This window comes from Protomyctophum parallelum, assembly GCF_964188405.1.
Source record: "Protomyctophum parallelum genome assembly, chromosome: 13".
In the NCBI taxonomy this organism is placed as follows: Eukaryota; Metazoa; Chordata; class Actinopteri; order Myctophiformes; family Myctophidae; genus Protomyctophum; species Protomyctophum parallelum.
Genome location: NC_139708.1, coordinates 32,348,382 through 32,371,760, shown reverse-complemented (window position 1 = coordinate 32,371,760; position 23,379 = coordinate 32,348,382). Strand labels below are relative to the sequence as shown.

The 23,379-nt window shown below is 43.2% G+C and overlaps 2 protein-coding genes across 4 annotated transcripts in view; both read left to right on the top strand.

Moving 5' to 3' along the window:
• Positions 1-427: 427 nt before the first annotated feature.
• On the top strand, positions 428-10,874 carry uqcrc2a (ubiquinol-cytochrome c reductase core protein 2a). Its single transcript, XM_083779454.1, has 14 exons — positions 428-537; positions 2,408-2,524; positions 3,409-3,558; positions 3,677-3,741; positions 4,930-4,986; positions 6,197-6,321; positions 6,650-6,747; positions 6,943-7,000; positions 8,279-8,374; positions 8,548-8,747; positions 9,092-9,172; positions 9,286-9,362; positions 10,202-10,355; positions 10,532-10,874. The coding sequence occupies exons 1-14, from the start codon at positions 502-504 to the stop codon at positions 10,613-10,615; spliced, it is 1,398 nt and encodes a 465-aa protein (XP_083635580.1). The 5' UTR covers positions 428-501; the 3' UTR covers positions 10,616-10,874.
• A 1,904-nt stretch (positions 10,875-12,778) lies between these two features.
• Positions 12,779-23,379, top strand: part of mosmoa (modulator of smoothened a) — a 29,639-nt gene continuing 19,038 nt past the window's right edge. For all 3 annotated transcript variants that reach the window (XR_014570168.1, XR_014570169.1, XM_083780302.1), the window contains exon 1: positions 12,779-13,847. Coding sequence is in view for 1 of the 3 variants with exons in the window: in XM_083780302.1 (XP_083636428.1) it covers positions 13,742-13,847 (106 nt within the window). In the remaining 2 variants the exon portion in view is untranslated. The remainder of the gene's footprint in view (positions 13,848-23,379) is intronic.

Genomic DNA, 23,379 nt, shown 5'->3' with positions numbered 1-23,379 from the left:
TGAACCTTAATAAAATGGGTGAAATATATCATTTTAAAACGGTTGAAAATAGTATTTGGAGTAGTACTAATCAACTCGAATTGTAGGCCTACTTACAACTTTACATTATCTTCTGTCACTGTAACTTGTGGTGGGTGAAATGAAATATACAAGGCATTCATTCAAAGTGTTTGCACTGAACTGATGTGATATCAAATGGGTATACTGTTACTTTATCACAAAAACGAACCCACTGTTTTAAACCTGTGATGTGAATAAAGATTATTCTGAATGACCAGATTAATTATACTTGATCAATTAAGTATTAGTGCTTCGCATTATCATAACAAACAGTTCCATTGCATGTTTTAGCTGTTGTGAAACCATAACCATATTCTACAGTATGAATTATTGGGCGCATGATGGGCATGATTGGTTGTACAGTAGAGCAGTGGATTGTGGGTAACAGCGAGTGACATCCTCTGTGTTTTTAGCAGCGGCTGAAGGAGATAGTTGGGAGTCATGAAAGGATTCAGATCTCTAACCCACCATGTCTCTGTGAGTCTTGTGTGTTTCACCGTTTTACTTCAGTTCCTACGACCTGTTCCATTTCAACTGTGTGAATGTTAGCAGCTGCTGCTGTTTTGAAGACAGCCCTGACTACATTCTGCTGGCCAGTGGCTAGCTTAGCTAAGCTAGTTAGCTTTCTAGTGGGGAATGATTTGTCTATGATAGACTAGAGTTCAACTTGCAGGCTCTCCATGAACCTTTCTCTCGTACATAAAGTCTAGTCAAATGACCACCTGAGGTGACATTCGGGACGCATAAATATAAGACCGTTTGTGTTATTGTGTCATTTGAAACCGTGTGTTGAGTTTGTAGCTCAACTGGATCCTGAAGGTCATTTCAGAACCTGTTTACTAACACATTGATATTGTAAGCCTATAGCCTAGACTAATATAAGTTGCATGGCTTTATACAACCCTGTTTTACAAATGTATATATAAAACCATAATATCCTTATTATTTTCTCTATCAGACAGTACTAAATTCACTATTCAGTCAGAACTACTGTCATGTTATTTGAGCCTTTGGCATGTCAAAATATATTTATGACAAGTGTGTCCTTTGGCTGTCATGGCAGATGTAGGCTACAGCATGTCTGGTTATTGATCTTTATAGTTGGTGAAACGGTGCTATACATGATGTTAGTCTGGTTGGTAGTGTTCTACTGGTTCATTTCAGGTCTTGACCGGGTCATTGGCACATGATCAACAGCCAGCATGAAAACCCCTTTTTAGTATAACTATTAACTGTACAACTGTTTGATATAATGCATTGTAGAGGTTATTATTCAAGTCAGCCTCAAACTGTAACTGTATAATGATAACTATAATTTAACTATGAAGACGTATGGTAGGTAAAGTAAGTGGAGCTTTAATTGCTGTAGTAGTCATACAGTCATACCATAAATTTAAGGGTCAGAAAACAGCACTCGAGCACTGTTCATGCAGCTGAAGTTTGAAATGCATTGTTTTCAGCAATTTTGTGTTTACTTTATATTCTACTGAAGCCTACACAGGCAGTTGTTTAGGAGGAAAGCAAGTGCCTCGAGAGCAACTAGGCGTTTAGCTGCTTTAGCATCTTGGTCAAGGACACTTCGACAACTCTGGGGGAACCCGGGATCGAACTAGGAACATTACGGTTTTGGAATCCAAAGGAAAGCGCACATCTCTAGAAAACTTTCAAGTGCTGAACAAAAAGATACGTACAGGAGAAGTAGTCCGACTCTGCACACTGTTTCGTAGCTCCCACAGGAAATGTATTTAATAATATCGATTACGGTTTTCCCATCCGGCCGTTCTACAACGGCAACTCGACCCCTGATCCACTGAGTGTGTTCCAGGGGGTCCCCAGCTGAATGATTCATACTAGAGTTTGGGGATTCAACTTTGCGAGTGTACAAATGGACCTTTACAAGTTGCAAGTCACAGATTTTACAGTGTAAATTGGTGCCCTAGCTAGAGATACAAATTGTATCAAATGGGGGTCAGTGGCCTAATACCTACTTTAAAAAAAATGTAAGGTTGAGATTGAATCACATTCATGACCCTTGTGATAAGAGTTGCAGAAGAGTGTGGAGAGGCAGTGTTAAGTTAAGTAGCTGTCATAAGTGTAGTGTGCACTACACATGATTAAAGAGCTGCTCTCAAATAATCCATACTCTGTGATGTTTGTTTATTTCACATTGTATTTGTATTTTTGAACATTTGGTGTAAAACTAAATTAATAAAGAAATTATCTTTGATCAGGTTTGGTTATTGACTTGGAAGTTGGGACATCGCAACTTTTGTCCACTTTTATCCACAGCTTAAAAGCCCTCAGAGGAGAAATAACCCAACTTTATTTGATGTTGTCATTTCCACAGAAACGGTGCTATGCTGCTGCTGCCAGGAGGAGCGCAGCTCTAACTGAAGCATTTGAGGCACCAAAGCCTGGCCACAAGAAAGCCCCCGCTGCCCCCCTCCCTCCTCAGAATGTTCAGGTACAGTAGGTACTGCTCCTGTTTACACAAAATGCTGGCCTGAATTGTACGCAACGTCTTCAAAAATGATTGAAAATGTACTCCCCACCATTTCTAAATATATATATATATCTGCATCTAGCAGAATGTGTTTAACATTTTATGCTGTGATGACACCTGAATTTCCTATTGGATTTATCGATCGATCAAATCATTTTTCTGGAGCAGCGCATGATCGACCGCATGTACGACCGTTGTTTACGCATGTCGGTCCGTTGGTGTGTCTAATCTGTGTGTGCAACCCCCCCCCCCAGACATCTGGCCAACCCCCTATATACAATCATCTCTCTTTTGATGTAAAACATTCCCCAGTATCAAATCAATACTTCCACAAATTCACAAAAAGCAATCTGCATCCTAAATGCTTCACCGGAAAAGAAAATCCAAATCAAAGAAGGTATAATTGTTTTGGCAATATATTAGTCATTAGTGCATCTTGAATGAATGCCTCTTAACTGGGAACACTGTCATACACTACATATCATTGGTGTCTCTAAATCTCCTAATATAAATATAAATCCATCTAAACGCTGATGAAGGCTGAATAGCTGAAACACATCTGTTACGTTTCCTGGTGAAGCGAATTTTTTTTTTTGAAAGGACATTAATTATTTACAGACTACAGTGTGCTGGCTTCATTCTCTTGACTCTTCACATTAATTATGTGAAGCTGTGCACCAAAATACTTTTGATATTGTATTGGGAGTTTTGCAGGTATTCAGGTTTCTCTGTCTCTAAATCCCATCCTGACCTATTCCTCTGCGGAACCCATCGATTCTTCATCCAGAAATGAGGTGCCCAGTTGTTTGCCTCTCAGTTTAATGCGTTTCCTTTTATTTCCACAGGTGTCCAAGCTTCCAAATGGTCTAGTAATTGCATCGTTGGAGAACTACTCCCCCTTGTGCAGCGTTGGTGTGTTTGTGAAAGCTGGCAGTCGATATGAGACTGTGGAGAACCAGGGGGTCTCTCATGTACTGCGGTTGGCAGCCAGCTTGGTAATGCACACTGAGAGCAGTGACTCACTACTCCCCTCGCTATGTTTTGTGAATGAGCTCTGTTAACTAGACCGGTACTGTTGCTGGGCTCTCTTGACGTTGTTGTTGTCTTCTGCAGACTACGAAGGGTGCTTCAGCCTTGAGGATCTGTCGTGGCGTGGAGTCGGTGGGGGGCAGCTTGAGGTTAGTGTGTGTTTGTTTATTAAAGGATCCCCATTAGAGGTACATAAATTAGCATCTAGCCTTCCTGGGTGCAATTAAAGACACGTTTTCTTTTTCTTTTTGAATATTCTGTTTTTATTTTCAATTTTTCACAAAATACACAGAACACCCGTCCACAGCCCTCCCCACATACATAGAATACAACACAGTTAAAGCATAATAACAATAATAATATTATACAAAAACGTGGAAAACAAACAAAAACTAAACTAAACAAAACAAGAGACAAATCTACTATACAGAGACAATTGTTTCCGGTAGCAATCGATCCAGACTGAGATAGCTATAACAATACTGATACAGGTAAGGACAAAGTCTCCATGTAATTCAAATAGGGCTGCCAAATCTTCAAAATTTCAAAATCTTCAAGAGGGACACAACTGTTCAATTCTGAGAACCATCTTGCGATAGGTGGGGGGAGTCAAACTTCCATGTTATTGCAATACATTTTCTAGCAACCCCGAGTACAACCTCTATACATTTTATTTTGTGTCTACCTAAATTTGCACTGATTGCACTGAAGTTTCCTAAAAGGCAAAGTTCAGGATCCAACGGGAAGGAAGCATCTATAATTTTAGCCAGTGTATCACAAATATCATGCCAGAATGTTTTAACTTTTATACATTGCCATGTACAGTGCAAAAATGAGCCTTCTTCCGTACCACACCTAAAACATAAATCTGAGATCTCAGGTTTGTATCTATGCAACTTTTGAGGTGTATAATAAAGTTGGTGGAGAAAATTATAATGAGACAGTAGACAGTCTATACCTAGAATTGACAGTAGCAGAGAGGCTGTCACGACACAAATCAGACCATAGATCTTCATCAATAATAATATTTAAATCTGACTCCCACCTTTCTCTAGATTTGTGTATGCCCTCCCTTGGGCATTGGCAATTAAAGACACGTTAAATTAATTTAAAGTTTTTTTTTTTTTTTTTTATAAAATAAAATGTACAGGCAAATTAAAGTACACCAATGGCAATTATTTGCCATGATAGCTCTTGAAGTACTACTCCAAATCTCTCTCACTTACACATACACATGTCCCCACTTAACCTAGTATAAGCTATAAATAAACCAAAAACTCATGACTTTCTCATAGCCCAGCCCACTAACCCCAATGGTATCCTGTGTTTCCATGTAGTGTGACGTCAACGAGGGAGACCATAGTGTACTCAGTGGAGTGCTTGAGAGACGATCTGTAAGTACTGTCATACACGATACACCAGGGGTACTCAAACGGCTTAACCTGGGGAAATGGCAACAAGCCAGGGGCTTGTGGTTGATAATGGTTGGCCAGAGATGGTCAAAGCAAGGCTAAATCATCTGTCCAATTGGGGTTAAAGTGATGGTTTTTGGCATCAACCTTTTGGTGCTAGCTGCTGCTCATCACTGCAAATGTGAGTGGTGCACTGGTGATGTGCGGTTCTGCTGAGTGATATTATGAATGTAATGCTGGATATTATTAATGTAATAGTAATGTTATTCAATGTCATTGAAGTAATTTAATGTAATGCAATTTGCTTTAATTAAAGATATGATCAGGTCTTTTTTATTATCTTATATAATAAGATTTGCACACTCAAATCTGTTCAAAATCAATTTATTGCTGCAAGCTTTCGGTCTACTGACCTTCAGTCCTGAAGAAGGTCTACAGCTGTAGACCTTTTCTTTTGGTGAGTGTTCCCCCCCAGAATAGGGATTCTGAATCAATCTGTCGAGATGCAGACTTCTATTCTCAAGTTTTCTCGTAACACATACTGGGAAAGATTTACAGATTTATATACTGTAATATGACATCAATGCAAGGTTCCATAAAGTAACAATGAAATCCAGGGGTGCTTTGGATGAAAATGTTATGTACATGGGGTGACCTAAGACAAGAAAGTTTGAGAACCGCTGCAGTAGACATGTGTATTATATATACAGATATAGTAATAGTATAGACCTGAGTTTATGCTTGATTAGAAGTACTTTCTCTCTGAAGATGAACACTTTTTGAACAGCCAGGGAAAGTGACAGTACCTCACATTGCTTAAAGTAAACGAGGTTGTATTTCACTGGTGGTGCAGTGATGTATGTGTTGCTTTGGACCATTGCCAAAGTGCCTCATAGATTACTGATAAGAATCAAGGGTAGAAGTCACTGCTTCCATCTGCAGAAATGCCTCTCTCATTTAACCACTTAAGAACTATGCGATCAACATTTAAAAAAGAAATAGCATAGATCTACAAGCACACATGTTTGACCCTAATTTATGTTTATGTTTGCAAATAAAGGTTGTAAATTGGATTGGGTATATTCTGAAATTAATCTACAAGCTAACAATGTACTGTGATTGCTGTTTGTTATGTTTGATGAAAATAACAATACTATTTTTTTCTGTCTGTGTGTCTCTTTCCACGCTCCAGACATACAGTGGCAGAGTTCTTGGTCGATGTGACCACAGCTCAGGAGTTCCGACCATGGGAGGTGAAAGACCTGACCCCCAGGGTGAAGCTAGACATGGCCCTGGCTCAGCAGTATCCACAGATAGGTGGATAACATCATGTTGTTTATGGAATTTGTTGATTAAGAGTGTTATTGTTATGCTATTTAGTATTTCCGGCAAGTTACAATGAAGTACACATGCGTCTGAGACACATCTTTAGAAATTAGATTTGAAGTGCAACCCAACTACTGTAGTAATGTGGTTCAAATCTGATTTTCAAAATCGGTCTCCATGTTTTTTGATGTTCAGAGTTCAGACTCCAATTCATTTCCAATCTGGATAAGCTAAATATATATATATTTGTGCTTCCTGTCTGTACATATAGCCGTCTGACTTCTGGCTGGGATGTGGTTTGCTTATCTATCTCTTGCAGGAGTTATTGAGAAGTTGCATGAAGCAGCGTACAAGAATGCCCTATCCAACTCCCTGTACTGCCCTGAATTCATGGTCGGCCAAGTTACCCCTGAACAGGTGTGTGCTCTGTACCTTCAAGTAGGAAAATAGTTCAGTACCCTGGTCCTGGAAGTCAGCTTTATTTCACAGACATTCTCTGCCTTCTGAGAAGTGAGGCAATAAGCAACTGACTCGCATTCTCATCGTGTTAAATTTGTCTCAAAACAAGTGATTTCAGACAGATTTTATTTCTTTATTGTCCCCTCCCTGTAGCTGCTGTCCTTTGTTGAGAACAATTTCACCACTGGCAGAATGGCTCTTGTAGGACTAGGTGAGTGGCTAATGCCTAAAGTCAAGTGTAGTCTCACGTAGCTAGACATTTGGAGCTCTCCGCCTTTCAAAATGTCTGCCGACATCTAATGTATGGGATAAAACTCAGTGAAACAATTCAGACATTTTAAATATATATATATTAATTACCAATGCAAAGACTTTATGTTGGACTGTGGTGTCATTTGTTTTCAAAGCAATGGCTGTAGGAGGTGGCAGTCATGGTTGCCGCTGTTCTAGCCCCTACAGTATATTGAATTTAGATGTCCACAGACGTTTCGGTAGGCTGATGTCTGAGATTCTGTTTAGCTACTCGAGACTATACCCATGCTCTGCTGTTGTCTTTCTGAAGAATATCCCTCTTGTGATGCTATCTTGGTGGTAATGACTGGCTGACTCAATTAAGAATGGTATCTAGTGTTGTAATAACATCTGTCTATAAACCACCACCTGTAGACTTCATATTTCCCCAGCCAATCCCTAAAGTACACAGTAAACCACAGATCATAATTGGTGACTTCAACAGCCACAGTACCCAGTGGGCTACCCTGAAATTAACAAGGATGGAGAAGCAGTAGAGGACTGGATGGATACTTACCAGCTAAGTCTTATCCATGACCCCAAGCTACCACACTCATTTTTCAGTGCTCGATGGAAACGTGGCTACAACCCAGATCTCACCATAGTCACAAGTAACATCGTTGGACTGTGTAAAAAGACTGTGCTGGACCCTTTTCCATCAAGCCAACACCATCCCATTGGGATCCTAATCGATGCGGCTGTAGTCCCAACCATCGTGCCCTTTAAAAGGCGTTTCAACTACAAGAAAGCAGACTGGAAAGGTTTCACCAATGGGCTGGAAGAGAAGATCGTAAATATAATACCAGTTAGCAAGAGCTACAGTACGATCAATTTGCTAACCTGGTGTTGAAAACTGCTCGGAAATACATCCCACGAGGCTGTAGAGTTGAATATATATATATATATATATACACACACTGTAATATACACCTGTTTACTGGGCTTGTTGGCTTGTTGGCACATGCTAGATGCCAGTATGCGGACAAATGATCACGAGTTGTACTAATTGTATTGGTATCATGATGTAGCAGTTAGTTTACTTGATCTCAGTCCCTCTGTGTATACAGTATGTGAAAGGCACACATTTTTATCTGTTGTGTGGGACCATATATCACACTTGTAACTCCATAATGATTATATTCCACATATATGCTGTTTATAGGCTAAAATGTTATTATTCTCTTATCTCTCTGTCCAGGTGTGAAGCACTCAGTTCTGAGGCAGTTAGGCGAGGGGCTCCTGAGTGGTCGCAGTGGCCCTGGAGCACCTGGGGCCAAAGCTGTCTACCGTGGAGGTAAAATCTCCATTATGCAGTGACAGTGATGTATGTACATGTATGTAGCATGCTTTTTAATATATTGATTATACGGTAAAGTACATTTGAGCTCACTGCACATGTTTGCTTGGAACACGCTGGTTTTGGAACACGCTGGTTTAGGTGGTTGTTACGGTACATTTTGTGTGTAGGTGAGCTGCGGGTGCAGAACAACGATAGCCTGGTACACGCGCTGATCGCCTGTGAAGGTGCCGTGGCAGGTTCAGCAGAGGCTAATGCCTTCAGTGTGCTGCAGAGGATCCTGGGAGCCGGCCCACATGTAAAGAGGGGTTCCAACATCATCAGCAAATTGAGCCAAGGCATCGCCAAAGCCACCACACAGCCCTTTGATGTGAGGTTTCACTATCGTGTTTGTCTCTTGAATACTAGTATTTTTGTGGATAACTTTTTTGAACTCTGGACCACCAGACCACCAGATTTCTATTTTCATTTGTTGCAATGAGATGCAGACTGTCACCACACTAGTTAACATCACCACTAAAGCTGTCAACTTGTATAGTGCAGCGGCTGCAGCCACGCCCTTCAACACCACATTTTAATTTGCACAGCTTAATTCGCAAACTGCACTCCTCATTACTTACTATCGATGGCTAACAATCAGATAGGGAGGCCATGCCATTATTAGGCTGTGTTGTTTCAAACAAAATATACATGTTTTTTGTATTACGGTTTCAGGCCTCAGCCTTCCATAGCACATATTCTGACTCTGGGCTCTTTGGAGTGTACACCATTGCACAAGCTGACTCTGCAGGAGAGGTGAGTGCCAGCTTTTAAATTGCACTCCAAGATGAATGAAGATGCAGCAAAATGCCCATTAGTGTTGATTTTGTATTTCACTTAACTCACACTGGCCATCCATCTCTGTATAGGTGATCAAGGCAGCCATTGCCCAGGTGATGAGTTTGGCTGAGGGAAACGTCACCGAGGCTGACATCACCAGAGCAAAGTGAGTACCACAGGCCAATCACAAATGGGGTTTCTAGCAGACATCTGAGTGTTTCTATTATTGTGTGTGTGTGTGTGTGTGTGTGTGTGTGTGTGTGTGTGTGTGTGTGTGTGTGAATTACTTGTTGCTTGAGCTTGGGATTCCTACTTTTTAATATAGCTTTTTTCTTTTCTTTTTTTTTAAACGTGTTTATGTCAGTTCATTATCAGCACACCTCAATGAATGTCACTCATTGGATGTAGGGTCCCGTTGATAATTATGATGCTCTTTGATGGTAAATGGACTTGGCATTTATAAAGCGCTTTTATCCAAAGTGCTTTACATAGATTGTGTTCACCCATTCACACACGCATTCATACACCAATGGCGGAGGAAACTAGCCTTGTGTAGCCTGCCTTTGCAATGCATAATGCCCCAGGCTAAGTCTGGCCCCTCTCTTTGTGTGAGGACTTCACGGCCGAGCCAACCAGATTCGTCTGGAACCAGGCTATAACCAACAGGGTTATAGCCTGTATGCAGTACCCAGTATGCAAATATGGGGCGGGACATTGCGGGAAAGAAATCTAATGCTGAGACTAATATCCACACAGTGATATTAGTATTGCTACGCAAGGCTAGTAGGAAACCATGTAAGGTACCAACCTGCACATAGGGAGCAATTAGAAGTTCAATGTCTTGCTCAAGGACACTAATTCTGGGATCAGTCTTGCTCAAGGACACTAATTCTGGGGGAGTCAGAGTGTCGTATCGCTACTCTCTCAATGGCTCTGGTTGGGGAGTAGGGACTATTATATGCTTTCTTTTTTTTTTGTCTAACTTCTGTTGACCTCGATGTGTAGGAACCAGGTGAAATCAGAGTACTTAATGTCCATCGAGACCTCTGAGGGCCTAATTGAGGAGCTTGGAGCCCAAGCCTTGGCCACTGGATCCTATCAGTCACCTGATGTCGTTCTCCAAAGTATAGATGCTGTCACCCACGCTGATGTGGTCAATGTGAGTATTTTACCCTCACTGATGCCCTGATCACATCCCTGTTTAGAGATACACTTTATCGTTAAAATGTGCCTCGAATCTTTCCGAAGATTTTCATGATTTATTTTATTTAGACGTCAGGCCTAAATGGGTTAAGTGGTTATTAAGTGACCTCTCTATTTCCCCCCTTGTTCCAGGCTGCAAAGAAATTTCTGGACAGCAAGAAAACAATGGCAGCTAGTGGACATCTTATCAGCACACCATTTGTGGACGAAGTATGAAAATAGAATCCAGAAACAGGAAGTTAGTTAATGTTTTAACTAGGGCAGGTTATGCCCCGCTGCTTACAAAGGTAAAAGGAAAGGGCACCTCAGACTCATGGCGTCCTCCTGCGAATGTTAATCCCTTTGTTGTCACCAATCATTTATAAAGTATGCCCTGCAATAATGAAAACTGACATGGAGCTGGAGAATTTTGTTGTTGTTGTTCATTTCACTGTATATCTAATGTAAATTCATTAAATGGTCTATCTACGGTAAATGATGTCTGGTCTTCTCGGGGGGGGGGGGGCGGTGGTGGCTCAGGGGTAGAGTGCCTGGATGGTAACCGTAAGGTTGCCAGTTCGAACCCGGGCTCCCCCAGAGTTACTGTCGAAGTGTCCTTGAGCAAGACACTGAACCCCTAATTGCTCCCGATGTGCTAGTTGGTGCCTTGCATGGTTTCCGCTGCCATCGGTGTATGAATGGGTGAATGTAATGCACAATCTCTGTAAAGCGCCTTGGATAAAGGCGCTATATAAATGCACCATTTACCATTTATTTTCTCAATTTGTATTTAGGATTAGGAATGTATTTGCATTGAATGAACCAGAAGAGGGAGACAGAGTGCAGACTAGAGCTGAGACAAATGTATGGGAAGGGTTTATGATGATGCCTCTAGTCTATGACCCGCTGGTTCCTCCTGTACCCGAGTGTGTTCTGTGTACTGTACCGACATTCATTTTCAGGCACATAGTGTAAAAAGGAGGACAAAATGTATTGCTTTAACAAAAACTTTTGAAGCAAGAACAGATGCTAGTGTTGCCTAACTGGAATGGGTGGATGGTTGACATAATTTAGGCCCATTTGTGTTCTATGGAGGGGAACAAGCAAGTGAATGCATTGTGAATGCATAGTAGCTCAGTATAATCTTATTCAAAATATGCATCCTTTTAGGTTATCCAAGGCATGGATAACTTGGATTCCAAGTCCTATTTTGGGACTGTGCCTAATGCCTATGTTCTCCAGGTTCTATGTTCCCCACCTTGCAAAAAAGGTTCTTTGTTCCCTGCTTACAATAACCAGTAAGACGCCTGAGGGCGAGAAGCGACCTCGCATCCGCCTGGGTGACAGTAGCCTCGGCCCCAGGCTTACTCATCTGCGAAGAGAAAAGCCTGGTCACAACCTAAGGCAGAGGCGTTATCGGCAGAAGTGTCAGCCGGAACATCCGTCAGATGCATTTCCCCCGGATACGATATTCTGTTGACCAATCACAACACTTGTTTCATACACAGAGAATGTAAACTGATTGGATTGGCCGAGCGACGCCACCAAACACAATACACAATCCCTGGATGCCACCAAAAATGGAGGGAGGTCACCGACATACGCAGCCAAAAACAGTACTACTTGCGCAGCTGTGCTCTGCTCGCGCAAGTATTGACTTTGGGGCTGGCCCGTCTAGAGTTTAAATGGACAAGTATCAGTCAAAAGGGAGACATCGAAGAGGAAGGATGGATGAGGAAGGATCAACGTGGAATGTCAGAACAGGTCAGCTCCATATATGGAGATCTAAGGGTGAGATCTGAGGTCAGATGTAGAGTTACTGGCCAATATGACACCAGAGAACTCCATATAATGGGCTTAATATTGATGACATCAGGGATCTCCATCCCTGATGATGTCACGAGGCATGACCATATGGTCATGCCTGGGGGTGACTGACTGACTGAAGGGAAATGCACAATTTCATATAGTAAATGCGACTGAATAAACAACCATAAACCCTAAGGTAACTGGGACTGGGGAACATAGAACCTGGAGAACATAAAATGACCCCCCCCCCCCCCCCCCCCCCTATTTCATCCTATTCTAAAACTGCAGGACTGCTGCAACCTCACACAAGGCATCAAGCCTGTACTACATACATCTATCTATATCTGCTATTTTCGAAGAAAATTTGTCAAACAGACGCCAGGGTTAGTGTTGTTAAACTATGATCATTGATGCATAGTCATAGTGCATACAAGAGTGTGAGTCAGTGACGAAGACTCCCGAGTCCCAACAAGGCACCTCGACCAGAACTCGACCCCCCCTTGGGAATCTCGCGAGACGAGAAGTGATGCCCCCCGCCCGCCCCCCCGAACGTGAAAACAGGAGCGCTGTGTGTGTTGTGTCTGTGGGGGTGTTTGCTTCAATCGCCGCTCCGCTTCATGTCATTTGGAAGAAAGAGGGGCTGAGCTTAGAGGTGGTGGAGGGCTTTAACCATAACAATAACCTACCCACTCATTAATGTCCTTTTATACACTGCAGTTTGAGGCGAAATAGGCTTTATTAAGCAGCAGCCCCTCGGACCCTCTCCTCGGTGGTGGTGTGTCTCTCTGCTAGCGGACTTCAACACAGATGCTATTCCAGGGGAGGAGAAGGAGAAGCGGCTCAAGCGGGCATGAATAAGCAGCAGACGGGATAAGGAGGAGGAGGATGGGTTCTTCTCAGCGGTAGACCGACCATCACCACCCTGAAGTTACGACGCGTTCGCTTCGGTTCCTCTGCTGTCTCGGCTCGCCGTTCGGTGGAGGTGACATTATTTTGTTCTTGAAATGCTAACGCAGTCCGGCTCTGGGACGCAGCAGCAGGCAGGAGACAGCCTCTGCTGCTGGGCCGCAGTTCTGCGCACCGAGTCCGAATTCGGGTACTGTTGAAAACGCTAGCTAGCTGCCCTGCTAGCCGCAGTCACCCGATGCTGCTGCTGCTGCCGAGCGGATCCAAACCCGAACACAAGCGGCTGGAGGAGCGTTGGGCCCTGGAGGCGCTGCTGCCTGCCGGACGGCTTCTGGCTTTCATCGACGGAGGTGGACGACTGTGGCACCGGAGATGTGATGCCCTCTGCGCGTCACGTTTCAGCGTTTTCTAGCTGAATGTGTCGGCTGCCCCCCCTTGCTGCTGGACCAAATAATGCGAGAATCACAACAGCAGTGTCCTTTTGATGGGGGCGAGGTAGACTGATTTGCAATCAGGGGATATCCGAGCTTCTCTTCCACCTTTTATTTCACGGTCTGGGGGGGTGGGTGGGTCGCATCTGAACCGGACCCCCAGGCCACATTCAGCACACCCTGCAACACTAAAAGACCACAAACTGAAGCTGGCGTGATGGATAAACTGACCATAATATCAGGATGCCTCTTTCTGGCAGCAGATATATTTGCAATAGCCAGCATTGCAAACCCAGATTGGATCAACACTGGTGAATCAGCAGGTAATTAATTATCACCAGGAAATAAGTTAGCGTACGTTGGTCTTTTTGCAGAATGATCCACATCGCAAATATTTATCCTGTTGTTTATAACATTTAATCTGCAGTAATCTATTTTTAATTGAAGCAGTTGCACAACAGTTAAGTTATTAAAACAATTTAACCCCATATTACCCATACCAAGGGTACACTTATTATTATTGTTATAAGAATTGTTATTATTTTAATCGTCTCTTTATAAGACATTTGCTTGTTAATGCGCCTCTTGTGGAGTGCGTCAGTTCAGGTCAGGTGATGGTGAGGATACAGTGGTAACAGTGACACTGACTATACCGTAGCCTCGCCATGTGATCCGGGTCTGAGACCTGGGGTGGCTTCACGTGAGAAACTGTAGACCGTGGAGCAGGTGTTGGATGAATGGATGTTGCCTCCGTACTTACTGATCCCTTATATATAACTCTATGACTATGACTGATCCACACGCACCAGTGTTGCCAGATTTTGCGAGATAAATAAGCAACCCACAAGAAGCGACTAGGCCACTGTCACATGAACACTTTAATCCTATTGTAGTAATACATCGGATATTTTTATTTGAAAATAACCGATCTACAAACTCGTAGAGCTATTTTCCAAAATAAATAAATAATAATAATCTGGTATAAAGGTCCTCCCGGCATAAAATAAAATATGGGGGGGGGGGGTTAGGGACAAATTCATATTAATTTGACTGTGACATGACATTTGAAAACCACTGTTTTAAATAACAATTAAAACATTTGGAACCCGCAAGCCGCAACTACCAATATTTACAAGCAACCTTAGAGAAAAACAAGCCCAAAGTCGTTTGTAATAAGCAGACCTGGCAACACTAACGCCGGCAGTTGGTCCTTTATTTTTGGCGTCAATCCCTATGGTAAATCCTTAAAACACATCCAGGCTGCTGATAGACAGCTGGACCCTTTGTTCCCCATGCAGGATGCCGGCTTAGTAACTGGGTCATAGAGGGTTCATCCACCAGTGCACAGCCAGACTGTATTATCTTCACCGAATAAGCACTGTGTACAAATGTAATAAGGTAATAATAAGCATTAATAACATGAAAAGGGACACACTCTTCTGAAATGCATTCCGTTTGCACATTTGTAGGTATTTATTGATGTTTCAAAGCAGTTATGCAGAACAACCCATCTCTCTCTCTCTCCCTCCTCTTAAGTTTTTTTTTACTGTTTTCACATTCCCTCTCCACCTTCACCAGAGCTGTCTTTGATGGATGTTTTTGATGGCTGTGGCTGGTCTTTTGTTGTACAAGTTTATGATTATGAGATGGGTAGGTGATAGACCGTTGACATTTTCAGTATCCCCCTCACACACACACTGTGGTTTTCTCCTCACTTTCAGAATATATGGGCAAGCAGCCACTGTTTTAGATTTTACAATATAGTGGAAACATTGGTACTGTGAGAGCCTCTGTTCCTTTGTGATGTTTTTAGCCAAACCGTTCCACTGCAGGGTAGAGGGTAGTAGGTTAAAAGTCATGCCGTGGCATGTTGTACATGCTATTTGATTAGATTACGTTAGATTACATTAGATTGGATTAGACTGGCTTGGTTGAAGCTAAATACAATGGAGAATTCCTTAAAACAACACGATTGCTTCCTAATTTCCTCTTGCGGGTTTGTTTAAAAGTTGACACAGTGGTGGAACTTGAGTATGGCTTGATATGCTCTCCCTATTCCCATGGCTGGCATTGCCATCGGTAACCTAACCTCAGCACACATTCTGCTTGCCACTGTATTCTGGGTAAGGGTGAAAGGTCATGTGGAAGTCGGAGCACTTGCTGCAAGACCCCTCACAAAATGACATCGCTAATTGGTTGACCCCGGCCTCCATTTCCCAGGCTTGTTGTTGAGAGATGAGAAGAGCGTTTGAACCGAGGTGAGCGCTTGGTGACCTATTCCTGGAAGGAACCCAGCATGCTGTCTTTGTGCTAAAAAACGTGGAGAAACATGTTCTGGGCCAGTTAGCAGGATGGGAGCTGTGCACATGACAGTTCTGCCTTCTGTTGCTTTTTGGCTAGACGTTGATTTAAACCAGCAGCAATAGACTAATCAGTTTAGACCTGGGGCCGGTTCTAAAAATGTCTTCTAAACAGTTACCTGAAAAAATGTCGCCTCTTTATTCAAATAATAATGTATAACAACGTATAGGTTTTAACATGGGTCTTAACAACGTTTATTTTAGATATGTTTTGGCCTTTTTCCTTTATTGCTAGATGTACAGTAGGTAGACAAGAAACAGGAAGAGAGATGGGGGGGGGGGGGGGGGGGGAGACACACAGCAAAGTTTGTCTGGATCCGGACTCAAACCCGCGACACACTGTCATGCTGGATTACCAGCCACAAAGGTTTTTAATTAGTGTGGGTGTATCATAATTGTCAACGCTATCAGAAGAAATAGAAGGACAACATAAGAAAAGCCTTAAAGTTGCAATCCCTAACGGTCGTTCATTCACGTGGGCGCCAGCATTTCTACTGCTGAGCCAATACAGAAAGCCTGTTACTTTGTTTGGGAAAAGGATTGTGCTTTATGCCACTTGTCTACTAGTACTTGACAAATAGATGACAAGTTGACCACAGGAAGTTCTCAATAGAAGACTACACCACGACAGTTGTGTTGGTGGTTTGTATTAACAAAATGTATAGAGTATAGACAGAGTTGCGACATTGAGGGGGAAGAAAACAGCCAGTTCACGTGGTTAATGTACTCGCGCGAGCCCATATACTCGAATACATTCCATAAACTTCCGGTGTCCCTATTCGCCAATAGAAGTCTATTGGACTTGCCCCATGAAGTGAACGGAGTTGTCGTAACTCTGTCTTACTCTATGGCTCTGGAATTAACATATTATACCATATGTATTGGTCACAGACACAACTAGATAAAGTGTCCCTCGGGGCACAGGTCTCCACCAGGTCAGGTCAGGTTGTGGCCTCCTGGTGGCAATATAATAGGCCAATGTGAAAAGGGTGCCATTTCTTCTTACGCCTTGGATGGCAATTGGATGATTTGAGGCATTTTGTTGTGTTTTGCAAAAATCCACCTGTTGGTGGCGCTATAACAGGCCAATGTGAAAAGAGTGGCATATATTCCTCAGCCTAGTAGGAAACTAGGAAAGTCTGTGAAAGATTGCACGCTGCGTTCATGATTTGAGGCTTTTTGTTCAAAACAGGCCAATCCTGCAAACTTTGAAAGCCAATGTTAACCAATTAGGATGGAATATGAAATATCGGACAGATCAGTCTTGAACACATGACTATAGAGATACTGTAACGATATGTGGGATCTTTGGACAGAATCCGGCAGAGTAATATAAAAAAATGTTTTTTACAAAAGTCGGCCTCCTGGTGGCGCTATAACAGGCCGTTCTGGAAAATTTGGGGCAAAGGTTCATCGTTGGCATCTAGGGAGTGTGTGTGCAAAATTTGGCATCGACCGGGTTAACGGTGCCAGAGATTAGCTGTACACAGACGGACGGACTCACATACAGACAGAGTGCAAAACATCCTCTCTCCCCATGCCTTCGGTCTGGTGGAGACAATAACATTGTATTTATTAATTTGGCTTTCACTCATGAAGCCATGTGGCAACCAAGTCTATAGACTTTTAATGTTTGTCTTAAGCAGCCCACCCTCCCCCCACCTGCATGCCCCCCTCCTGTATGGGCGCCCCTCACCTCGCTTTTTTACCCACAAAAAAGGTTATGAGTTGCACCCTGAAGCTGTTTTCCATACAAAGCTCCTATGGTTATTGAACACCCGAGGCAGCTTCAAGTAGTAACAGCAGTGCTTTCATGCAAGACCAAAACGGCACAAAAGGCAGAATGTAGAGGCGTGACCATGTCACAGTGCTACAACGTCCCCAGGCAATAACGGCAAAGTTCATTTCCTGCCTGGGCGTCCATACAAAGCCATTGTTACCACACGGTGCCAAGGTGATCATCATGATTATGTCATAAAAGAGGAAGCTGTGACCAAGTCCTGTGCTGTATTGAAAGTGTGTTTTCACAGTGGGAAACAATTAATTTCTCCAAGGGTTCTCTCTCTCTGCCTCTCTGTCTGTGCTGCTCGTTCATGCTTACAGTGGGTTGGGGGGTGTCAGTGAGTGTTGTTGTGCTGTAAACTATAGTCGGAAATTGAAGATTTCGCAGTGCATCACAACACGTGTGCTTCGCTTGTAGATCTGCTATTTTCGACTATCCAGTATCCACACTCAACTGCACTGAGGTTTTAGTGCAAAACTTTTGTTTTGATGTAAACAACAAGACAAGTAGACAACATAATACATGAACACATTATCCTGGAAAAACGAGAGAGAAAGAGAGAGATTAATTTATTTACAGAAGCAATTTAGCCAATATCGCCACTTCGCCAGCGTTCTTTTTTGTTGGCAGTTTTCAGTGAGACGGTTACATTTGACAGATAAATTAATTGACGAACAACCCACAGTCTTTGAACAATATGTTTATGTAGGACAGGTCATTCATCTGTTGACCAAATATTTTGTCTTTCCCCTTTGCCTGTACAAATCTTACCGTTGATTGTAGGTTTGCCAACTGTTGTCAGTGACTGATCATACATTATTTCTGGATGGTTAATCATATATAGAGAATGCATAGAATTGTGATAATGTAACTATTTCCAAAAGGCACCATTCAAAAGTTATTGCCCAGAAAACATTTGTCACCAAAATTCAACATATCCGCCTCATTAAATGCATGACTCCCTGTCTGCATTTCCCCCATTTCTTATGTGATTGCTTTTTCCATTTCAAACACACTGCTCAGGAGTCAGGACTCCCAGCAAGGGAGATGAGGAGGTGTTTGATGTGCTCACTGTTCGTTCTCTCGTCTGGGCGGCTATTATTTGAGTTTTCCCACCCAGCCATTATTCAAAACGATACAAAAAGGAAATGTGATTGTTGTGAATTTAGTTGACCCTCCCCATGTGGTCTTAAGAGTCTCCCACTAACTACAGGGTGGTGAGTGATGGTTCAGTTAAGTCGCAACCCGCGAGCACATCAGGCAGTATCACACGGCAGCACAAGTTCTGAACTTTATTAAACGCATACAGAGAACACAACAGTACTGGACACGTGACATGACCAGAACATATTAGATATGGAAAATGTAGTTTGAAAACAACAGATGCATCTCATTTCATTGTGCACAAGGTGTCTGCCTATCTGATAAATTAGTTGATTGCCATGGCAAGTACAGTTACTACAGTATATCATTGTGTGTTACAGAAATTTGAGTAAATCAACAAATCCATTCACTGGTCAAGCAGATAAATGTCAGTCCTAATCATATTAACCTGATTTTGACTACCAGTGATGTTATAAGGAAACCTTTTTATTTTATTCAAACCCTCATCTCTTCATGGACATTCCTCTCAGATGGGCTTTTATTTTTACCCCATCCTGACCCTGGCCTAAAATAAATATATCCCTGGCCTACGCCAGCAGGGATTAAAGCAAGAATGCAACCTGCATCGAACGCCATTCTTTTCCTATTTCTAAGATCCGTGGGCAGGTTTTTGTCAGTACATCTGTAGACAGCTAGATTTCTCGCTAAGCTAGACTCAAGGTAGCTGAGACTTCAACATGTTATGTAATCCGCTGACATCTTCTGGAGCTGCTCTGTGTTATTCCTTCCAAATTGAAAATGCACTTTGTGGATACATGACTTTATCCAAAGGATATGAGCAAATTGTATGGTTTGACACCGTTGGCATTCGAGTGTAAAACCTCTATTAAAGTCTCATATGACTCAGGTCAATCCTACTATACTTTATCAACATTGTGGCTCCAGAATATGTTATTCGATGACACAACTGTGGATTTGCTGGTTTTTAGCACTTTGGTTTGTGGTGACACATAGATTGCATATTTGTAGATTTAACTGTCCAAAAATAGAATGTACATTTCCATAACACTATGGTCTTCTAGCTGAAGCCTCTATCTTATTTCTTTCTCTGCAACGTAACGGTGGAGTGAAACATTTCCCCTCCTCGGGTCGACCTTTTCGAGATGCTTCCGTATTTATGGAGGTAATCAAGTGAATGATGTTTTCCTTTGACTTTCGCCACGAGTCAGACTTAATTCCATCATACGGTGGTGTTGCGTATGGACAATTCAACAAGTTCACAATGTGGTGCGACACGCTTTTAGATCAGTTATTTTCATCACGCGACACTTTTGTACATTAAGAATTGCGCACACTGGGGTTTGTCGAGCAGTGTTTGTGTATTTACAGATAGAACGCCGATATGTTGCGGTGCCTCTGTGCAATGTGTTGTACTTTAAAACTTAAAAGCCTCTTGCAGGAGAAGCAGGCAGCCGTCGGCTACCTTTCGCTGTCCTGTTTTGCCGCCCACCACAGTTCAGAGGCCCGTTTGACTCATCCGTTAAGCGTTGGCAAACGCCGCCAGCACCCCCACCGTGCTTTGCTAATGGGAGCATCGCCATGCTGAAGACAAGTACACAGGGGCCTTATTTCCTCTCCTTTAGACTGAGACGCTGTCAGAGAGAGAGAGAGAGCAGAGAGAGATGGATGACTGAGGGATGCGAGTGAAAACAGTGGGAGGAAGAGGAGGGCTGGGGCAGTGAGATAGGGTGACGAGAGTTGTAGTTTCCATGACGGTGAAAGCGAGGAGAATGGAGAACGAATATTCTGTCGATGAGGATGGAGAGTACGGAGAGAGAGAGAGAGAGGGCGCATATTCAGAATGGAGGATTTACCTGTTCTGTTGCTTGTGTGTTTGCGATAAATGGTGGTGGTGCTGGTGTGTAGATCGTTTTCTCTCTTCTCTTGAAGCATACACCAAACACTGTAGCATAGTATGCCTTTCCTTTCATACTGACCCCTCACCAACCTCAAATCAGCAGGCCTTGACCCCCCATAGCCCCCCCACACACACACACACACACACCCAACATAATTGATACTAATGTTTATTTATGTCCATGTGTATAACATATTTTGTGTGTGTGTGTGTGTGTGTGTGTGTGTGTGTTATAATTGCATGTTTTCTTTGCTGTTCTGTGTCTTGTCCAGGCTGTTTACCATGGCGTGCCCGCCTGCTGCAAGGCAGGAATTCCACGGAGAGCTAGTGAAGCAGCGGGGGGGGCCTGGAGGATCCAGGGGAAATGGTCATAAAGCAGTGCCATTAACCGCTGCTATCCAACCCCTGCCTAATGTTCTCCGGCTCCCCGCTGTTCCTCGGCTACACGGCCACCTCCCTCACCTCCTGTCCTCCGTTGTGTTCAAGGTTAGCTGGGAATATGTGGCCCACTTCAGAAATAGGCTGCTCACTATGCCCTAGTGGGCCATTCAGGTGCCATTTTAGTCTGTCGAGTCATGACCTCCATTTTTCGTTACTGCGAATTGGGCCGTTATGGCATGAGATTGCTATACAGGGAGGGAATTGGAACGCCGTAGAAGCGGGGGCTGGAGATAAGGCAGTAAAAAAGAGAGGTACGAATCATCGTTTCTGCCTCGCCCGGTCCGTAATAAAACGGTAGTGGGCACCGAGGACAGCATTCTTGTGTGTTGGCTGTGGAAGGTTCAGCTTTTATCTAAGTAGCCCACACCGGACTGTGAATAAAGCCTTCAATTTTGAGGTTCCAGAACTGTCTTATCTGAACTTTTCTAGACCACTGGCATGGCTTGTGTGCACAGTTTAGGAAGGGTTGAGTCCGTGTTTGGGTGTTATTGTAAACGGCGTGTTTTCGTTGGGTGTTCTAAAGGGTACAGGATTTCCTCTGGATGGACTGCAGGGCTGTTTTTTGCCCAGCCTGCTTTTTGGCCTAGAGATTCTCACTGCCAGCCACACTGTCTTTTCACATGGTCTGTTCACTGTTGCTCTATTATGAAGCCAGCTCCATGTACACAGTGACACTCAGTGGGTTGGTATCAGCCTCAACCTGGTGGCAGGCAGAGCAGGCAACAGACTTTACTTTGTTCAACCAACCCCCCACCCCCCACATGCTCGTCTCTCGTACATGCCCATCCGCCTACTGAGACATTGTTGTTGAACTCCATCTTGCTGCCTACACAAGACTTGTCAGTGCATCGTCTCTTTGGTGGTCAATGAATTCATACAACATCCTATTACCGCTGCCACTAAACTTTCTACGGCATTAAAACAGCAATTAAGACATTTGTTTGATAACATAGCATTTATAGTGCACATACGATTTGATGGAAAAGGAGCCCTTCTTTAACGGTTTGTTTTAGCACATTATGGTCATGGAGAGGCAACGTGGTTCAGACCTTGCATACCCACTAAAGTGACTAAACTAATATTATTCCATATCTAAATAACATGCATTGCTGAAACATGTCCCACAGATGTGTGTGTGTGCGCGCGTGTATGTGTGCGCGCGTTTGTGTGAGTATATACAGTATATAGCAGTAAGACGCTTTGAGGGCGAGAAGCGATCTCCTGGGTGAAGGCAGAATGCTGGGTGAGCGCTGACGCTTTGCCATGGGGGGGCATATGGAATGAATTCTGTACTGGCCATATATGGACCGTGTCTTGAGTGTACAGCGTTTGATGAGGTCAGATCAACATATGGAATGTCAGAACAGGTCAGCTCCATATATGGAGATCTAAGCAGGGGGAAGTCAGCAGCGGAGCTTGGCTGCACACAAAAACTTTGGGGCGGGCCCATCTAGAGTTTGAATGGACAGGTATCAGTCAAAAGGGAGACATCGAAGAGGAAGGACTGGTGGGGGAGATCAACATATGGAATGTCAGAACAGGTCAGCTCCATATATGGAGATCTAAGGGTTTGAGGTCAGATGTATAGTTGCTGGCCGGCTCCATTTATGCAGATCTAGATGATGACCAGTGTCCTGATCTTCATATATGGAGACGGCTATAGCGTGTCATGAGGCGTCACTGACAGATGGCCATATATGGTGGTGTGACGTGTCACGAGGCGTGACGGACTGGCGGCCATATATGGTGGCGTGACGGACTGAGGGGTTTTGCAGGTTTTCATAGTAATAATGACCTACTGTACTGTCGCAACAACACAGTATGCGCTCAGACACCCACCCACCTTGTCTGTTCCTCATTGTCCATATTTATTGCCCTTAACCTGTGATCAGCAAATGCCTGTATGGTTCTGCTTACTCCAGTAGAAGTGTCGGTGTGTGTGGGCGTGTGCACGTGCGTGTGACAGCATGGAAGTTAATGTAATGGTTCTTCTGCCCCTATTAGCAGAGTGGTTTTCATTCTGAACCTTATTTGAGCTCATGAACCATTAGCATATTTCGAACAATCCTTAAAGGTTTTATGACATTCATTTTCATTTCTTTTTCTTTTTTCTTTTAGGTTTTATGACCTCAATTACACCCAAAAAACCTGAACTTTGAACATTCAGTGGATTTTCTGTGGTCTGAAGTTTTCTTTGGAGTTTGGAAGCCTTTTGAGCTACAATGAAAACAGGCAACACAGTGAAAACG

Bases quoted from the DNA above. Each gene is read 5' to 3' on its own strand.
- uqcrc2a (XM_083779454.1), top strand. From the start codon at position 502: ATGAAAGGATTCAGATCTCTAACCCACCATGTCTCT. The intron at 8,375-8,547 runs GTAAAATCTCCA...TTTTGTGTGTAG, and splicing joins CAAAGCTGTCTACCGTGGAG to GTGAGCTGCGGGTGCAGAAC. The intron at 9,363-10,201 runs GTGAGTACCACA...CTCGATGTGTAG, and splicing joins GCTGACATCACCAGAGCAAA to GAACCAGGTGAAATCAGAGT.